The sequence below is a fragment of the Benincasa hispida genome, chromosome 9 (genome assembly GCF_009727055.1).
Source record: "Benincasa hispida cultivar B227 chromosome 9, ASM972705v1, whole genome shotgun sequence".
Taxonomy (NCBI): Eukaryota; Viridiplantae; Streptophyta; class Magnoliopsida; order Cucurbitales; family Cucurbitaceae; genus Benincasa; species Benincasa hispida.
In genome coordinates, this window is record NC_052357.1 from 5,129,242 (window position 1) to 5,136,405 (window position 7,164).

Here is a 7,164-nt window from a genome sequence, read left to right on the forward strand (position 1 = left end):
ATATATTCATTCAGTTCAGTTCTGAGAGTGTTACTATACTTTTGACTTTGGTTTATTTTAATCTTTATACTTTCATTTTGATCTCTATACTGACTTTTGGTTTATATACTTTGAATTTTAATTTATTTTGATCTCTATACTTTCAAAATATTCATTTTAGTCCTTATATTTTCAATTTTGATTCATTTTGATCAACTTTAAAAGAGTGACCATTTAAGTTTCTTAAAAATTATATGAAAATGGAAATGTAGAGACTAAAATGGTCACTTTTTTAAAGTATAAGGATTAGAATGAATACTTTGAAAATATATGTATTAAAATGGACATTAAAAATATAAAAACTAAAATGAACAAAATTAAAAAATATATTGACTCAAATAGGATTTAAACCTATTTATTGTTTTTTCCCCTCCCTTGAAGGGATAATAATAAAAGAAACCAAAAACTAGAGGATAGGCAAAACATCAATATAAATACGTTATATATCTCTGGACTTGAACACAAAATGTAGTACTTTCTCAATCTCATTACTTTAAATGGAAGCCTTTATCAAACAATAGTTGACATCTTAATCATTCTGCTGCATGTCTTGCAAAATTACCTTAACAAATAATTCTTCTGTTTAGGAATCACTTAAAAACAAAAAGAAAACATATGCAATACAATTGGGCTGTCTCATCTGGCTAGCCAAGAAGCTTGATGCACGCAGACGATACATTTTTGTCTTCATTTACCTTTAGGATGAGCCTAGCAAAAGCATGAGTATGCCAAGTGATTCTTCTTTGTGATGTAAGAGGAGATGAAATTGGAAGCGGAAGCAGTAGATTCTCTAATGGTAGCTGGAACCAATATTTGATTCTTGCCCAAAGCAATCCTCTTGCCTGCAACATTGGAATAGAAGAGGCCAGAGATTGCTGGTACGAATATATCGCTTTGGCTACATAAGTAGAAGTCAATTACTTTCTCGTATTCAGAACTCTTTGAATTAAAAAACTTTGCCTTCTTATCTGCAGGCATTATGCTTTCCTGCAAAAGTAGAGGATTACTCTCACAATCAGTAATGGATGAACTGCCCAACTTTCCAAAAGAGTGAGTACATAGTTCGGTCAAAGTTTCAAATCCTAATCAAAATAATATTTAAAAAAAAGACAGTTGCAAATATAGCAATCAAATCCAAAATATTGGACTATATCTAAAAGAAAAAATTGCAAACATAATAAAATTTAGATTTAGCTCCTAGGGTCCTATCCGTGATAGAGTTTATCAATGATAAATTTTGCTATATTTGCAATTCTTTAAAATGGCTGCTTAAATGCTATCCATTAGAATTACCCATTTAAGAAAAGCAGCAGAGGGGAATATAAATCATTCAAAGAAATCTTTATATTCTCATGAAATTGAAGGATATATGGAAGAAAGATAAATTCATCAATGACTCACCTTTGTGTAAGTTTTTGGAAATAAATCCTTGAGATCATCAAGACTGTTTTCCCATCTCGGTTGAGTCAAGTATATGGTAGCATCCTTGTCGAAACCAATCTTCTTCAAAAATAAAGCTATATCTTGTGCAGTGTAACAGCCTTTACCTCCAGATGTCTCTTGACATCCATTTTCTCCCAACATTTCAATCCTCAAATCGACCGCTATGAACTGACCGTTGGACTTCCGACTCAAAGTTTTTAGCCGCTCAGTCATGGATTCAATCACCTCACTTATTTCTGGCTGCAACTCCAATGTTCCAAACATTGCCAAACATGGAACGGAATCACCATCACTTGATGTGGTTGACTTTTTCATATTTACTGAAGGGAAGTAAGTTGCGAGTCTTATGCTGCCACTTTTTTTAAAAATCTTCTCAACATGTTCCAAAATGTAATCTTCTGTAACTCGATTTGGCACTTTGACAGCTGAGATCTTCTTTGGAGATATTTCAGATGGCAACTGTTTAACTACTTTCACAACTCCATCAAGGCTTCCAATGAACTTATCGATGTCATAGATATCCTCAAAGCTCCTGGAAGATTATGATAATATCAGGTTTCAACCAGAATAGTTTCTCCAGAAGTACTAGACAGATTACAGAAGCACAAATCTTTGAATATGAGTGAAGCAATAGGAAATTCCAAGAAAATATATGTGGAGACGAAGATCCTTTAGACAGAGGATCTTGCTCCGGCTAAAACCAATATCTAATCACATGGGAATTATTCTTTGCTACTGTTATCCTCATTAGAACTTATAACTTACCACTTATCTCCCAGCTCTTTCCCTCTGATATCTGGGACAACAAGAGTCGCACCTAGATATCTAGCCACAACTACTGCATCAGCAATCTGAAAAGAGGCAATAAACATCAATAGGACATACAGAAAAATGAAGGGAAGGCAATGCTAGATGACAAGTACGAAGATCTGAGAAGAACCAAAATAATAATGCGTAAAATGGGGAATTTTAGAGTAAGAAGCCTGAGTATTATGCTGGAATTACTTCATAAACATGATGGTTAATAAAGAACATGAACCTCAGTAGTAATGTTCAGTGCACTATCAAGTTAGTTGTTTATAAGTAACAACCAATTGCAATATCGCTCAACTGGTTTAAGCATATACTTTAACTGATCCCATCCCAAACATAAACGTTGTTGAATTACAAAAAAAAAAAAAAAACAAAAAACAAAAAACAAAAACCAATCGTATCGAACAGTCTAATTGGGTACCTGTGAGACATGGTATTCAGGACCATCGGTCAATGAAAATGTGACATACCCCTTTGATTGCTGCCCCTCATCTGCTTCCAAGCCAAGAAAGAGCAATGAGATAATGGGAAGGATAAGAGATACAAAAGCACGATAAATGGTAGTTAACTTTCGCTCATTTTTCAATTCCGATAGAAATAGAATACAAACCAGATTCGGGTTTACTCCAACATTGTTTTAGCTCTAGAGCCTCATTTTTCCACGGAACGTCACTTTTTTTGTGGACGCTGCGCATTGTTGTTACTTTTGCAACATCCTTAGTTGGCCCTGGAAACTTTTCCTTCAAAACAAAAGCAATATATAACGCAATCAATTAGGATTCGGAATTTTTAAACTTGATTTGTGAGAAGCAAAATATCACTCAATCAAATATACAGAGGGAAAATGTGCTTGTGTTTTACTGGCAGATTAGATCAACTATACACCACAATAGCTTGTAACTTCCGCAATATATACTCTATTTCGGAGAAGCAGAGATAGAGAGCTCTCTGCTAGTGCTAGACAAACTATACGCACAATGAAATGAAATCCCAACAAAAACGGGAAAGAATGATGATAGAAAGCGACATAAAAGGAAAAGATATCATGAAAAAAGAAACCAAAAGATAAGAATTATAGAAAACAGAGAGAAACGAGGAATTGAACAGCATAAGATCTCGAGATGAAAAAAAAATGGAGAAAATAGCAGATCGAAAAGGAAACGGGGGTTTAGAGGATATACTTGGACGGAATCAAAGTGGTCTCGCTTGATCATATGGCCAAGCATAACGAACATAGTGAGGGTGAGTATTCCGGCCAAAACTTGTCTCAGATCCACCCCCATTGCAGTTCAGAGATCTTGCTCCTGTGGTTTCTGTCACGGTTTGTGAAGAAGAAGGAGAAAGAAAGCTGAAGATTAAGCAGTGGAATCAATGGCGGATGGAAGTGAGAGGTCGTTGATGAGTTGAGGGAAGGCAAAATGGAAGGATTGAGAAATTTGCTCCGCTGAATCGAGAGAGAGTCGTAGTACTTACGACTGTGGATGATGCTACTTCAACTTCTCTCTCTTCTTCGATTCTCAATCTCTCTGTTTTTTCTATACGCAATTATTTATCTATACAATATACACCACCGACACTTCCCTTTCAAATTCACTGCCCGTTCCCGAGCCTCTCTCTCTTTTTTTTTTTTTTTCCTCCATTGATTTTACTTTTGGATTATATTTTTAATTTATTATTTATTTTTTCTTTTCTTTTTCTTACTTAAAAAATATAACATTAGGCCGAGTTTGGTACACCAAATTCATGAGTTGATGTTAAATAACTTAGGTTCAATAGTAGACACTACTTATATTTGTACATTTATCGAATAATTTTCTTTGCTTTTCAAATTTGTATAAGAACTCCGTATACACCCTAAACAATAACTTACCAACATATTAACTATAGACTTATTAATTCCGATTAGTAGGTCAAACACTCCCTAAGGATTGTAATAATTCAACTTCAATAGTAAACATTGTCGCAATTTGCACATTTATCGACAAATTCCATCTTGCACCCGGAATATAAATTTCATAACTCAAATCAATGCCTCAAACACCCTCTTAGTAAATTCAAAACTCTAATATATAACTAAAGCATGTATATTGTTAGAGTGTTGATATATGATCTTAAATTTGTCATAACCTTTCCGCTTAAGTTTTTGGATTGATCAATGATTTCACATTTATCGTTGAACTGTAACCAAGCAGGTAGTTATTTGATTAACTGGTTTCATAATTATAGGATAGCTTTCTATTCAATTAATCTCCGTGCCTTATACAGTTTTTTTTAATTTATCTTTGAACATTAAAGTTTTTCTTTCTGTCTTTCATTTTTTTAAACATTTAACTCAATCCAACATGAATATAGTATAATTGATATAAATTTGTACTATCAACTCAAGATGTGAAGTTAGATTCCCCGCCCCACATATTATAAAAAAAAAAAAAAAGAAAAAAAAGAAAAAAAAGTATATATATGTTTCAAACATATGACAAGATACTTCGCTGGCTAATTTTGGGATATAATAAATCATAGATGGAACAACCCTGATCCATATGTGTTTCACCAAATCAGTAATTATTGTCGATGCAAATACCAAAAATAGGAAAATACATATGTATCAATTGATCCAACATTGTATATATAGTCTATAAGTATTATAGTGAAACATCAACTTAATGTGGCATGTTAGGGAAAATTATAAGACTATGGTAAGGTTATAAATTTTCCATCTTTTACCAGGTTGGCTGGCAGATTGCATACTATATCAATGCAAGTGAAAACAATAAGTTTTATTTAAACTTTAGACAATTTTTGTGGACTCAACGACAACTTAATTGGTACAATAATTATGTACTTTCTCGTGATCGAGGATTTAGATCCTCATCTATTTATTAGACTAAAAAAAACTAATAGACGATTTCAAAATTCATTTTATATATAGTATCACGAAACTATACATTTTACAGTGTATTTATATTTGTACATATAAACAATTTGTTTATTTGTTAATGTAATTTTTTTTAACATATAAGTGAAGTTGCCAATATCTCAATTATTATTTACGATCTATGTTCAAGTTAATAGCATACATTTTATTTTTAAGATAAATTAACAGTTGTCCAGAAACATTACTTTCTAATTATTAGAAATATAATTACATTTCTTTTAGCACAAAGATGGCAAAAGAAAAGAATGGTATATAAATTACTGTTGAGTTAAATTTATTCTTTTAAAAATATATTTTATTCGGATTCTCCCTCCTCAAATATATTTTAATCGCTAACACATATTATATATCAGTAAAATTATGTTTGTCATGATCGTTGAATTTGCTTTTGACAATTACTTTTACGTTGTTTTCTTATAAAAAAGAAAAATGAAAAAAGAAACTCACATGTAACATAACTTTTTGGGAAAGTAACCAAATATTTTCATGGACTGAGGTCTATTGGCTGCCAGGTGGAACACAATGATTGGTTGGGTTAGATAAAAAAAAGTTATGGTAGGTTAAGATTGGCTAGACTAATTTTGAGTAATTTGAAAAAAAGAAATAAACAAATAAATAAATATTGATGGGGGCTGAGACCAAGGGTTAGAGTTCAAACCCTTTCCTAAAGTTAAGATTTCTGACACTTATTTTGTCTTATCCTTACGTCCATCTCCCCAACTCGATCGCCTACCTACTCTTATTATTTTTATTATTTTAATTCCAATAATATCCTGCTTTTTTATATACCCCATTGCCATTCCTTCAATAAAAAATTCCTTTTTTTTTTTTTTTTTAGTATTTGATATTGATACTTTTAGTTTTAAACGCTTGCTGATGAAATTCAAGCTTAAAATAATAGAATATATAGTATAAGAATAAAATAATTGTATATATAGAACAAAGAATGGTAAAAGATTAAAAAGTCCACACTTAATATTTTGTTTGCTTCTTTCCGATTTTCTCATATTGAAAGCTATTACTAATAGCAATTATCGATGATAGCCACTGATAGCTGCTATCAATTTCTATCACTGCTAGTTGTTATCAGTGGTAGCTTTCAGTTTAAGAAATATTAATACAATTTTGAAATATTAGCATTTAATATGTTATTAGTTATCCGTGGCTATCATCGATATACTTTCATCAATTGGAATCAACCTTGAAATATTAACAGTTAACGTTGTGGCTATCAATGATAGACTTTTATAAGTAGTTATCAATATTGAAAGAAAACCAAGATTGAGCTATACTAGTAAAAGAAAACTATTAGTGACTATCAACTTTGAAAGATTAACACAGTAGCTATCACTAATAATATTTTATCGTGGTTATCACTGATAGCAGCTATCAATCTCTATCACTGATAGACTTTCATCAATTAAAATCAACCTTGAAATATTAACATTTAAGACTAGCAGTGATAGACTTCTAGATAGGGTTGGCAAAAAAAACCCGCGGGGACCTGCCCCGTTCAGGTTGGGGATTCCCCTGGTCCAATCGGATAATTTATTCGGGGCCCCGTTGGGGGACGGGGTAGGGACGGAGACAGTATCCTCACCTCGACCCCGACCCCGATTAATCCCCGACCTCGAATATATATATATATTTAGAAATTCTATAAACTTATTAATTTGTATATATATAATATGTTTATAAAAAGACCCAAAATGAATGGAAAAAAAAAAAAAAAAAAAAAAAAAAAAAAAACCCAAAATCTTCTCCTCTCCTCTTTCCTTTCTGCCAAAAATACTAAATCCCTAAAACTATCGTAGCCTACTGCCGAATCCAGCTCCCTCCACTGCTCCAGGTGAAGTCGTGAAGAGTCTTTAGCCATTAAGATAGTCGGAGTCTTCAGCCTCCACGTCCGCTCAGTCCGCGTCGACAGTCGAAGT

At 32.5% G+C, this 7,164-nt stretch overlaps 1 protein-coding gene across 1 annotated transcript; it reads right to left on the reverse strand.

Moving 5' to 3' along the window:
- Positions 1–494: 494 nt before the first annotated feature.
- Positions 495–3,835, reverse strand: LOC120086433 (protein MANNAN SYNTHESIS-RELATED 2-like). Its single transcript, XM_039043081.1, has 6 exons — positions 3,477–3,835; positions 2,906–3,035; positions 2,717–2,787; positions 2,248–2,333; positions 1,441–2,014; positions 495–1,026 (listed from the first exon to the last, which is right to left on the reverse strand). Exons 1-6 carry the CDS (start codon positions 3,576–3,578, stop codon positions 748–750), a joined length of 1,242 nt encoding a protein of 413 aa, XP_038899009.1. The 5' UTR covers positions 3,579–3,835; the 3' UTR covers positions 495–747.
- Positions 3,836–7,164: the final 3,329 nt, after the last annotated feature.

Excerpts from the sequence above, each read along its gene's own strand:
- LOC120086433 (XM_039043081.1), bottom strand. The coding sequence starts at position 3,578 with ATGGGGGTGGATCTGAGACAAGTTTTGGCCGGAATACTCACCCTCACT. Across the intron at positions 2,334-2,716 it reads CTGAATACCATGTCTCACAG|ATTGCTGATGCAGTAGTTGT; the intron begins GTACCCAATTAG and ends GCCTCTTTTCAG. Across the intron at positions 2,015-2,247 it reads AAAGAGCTGGGAGATAAGTG|GAGCTTTGAGGATATCTATG; the intron begins GTAAGTTATAAG and ends ATAATCTTCCAG.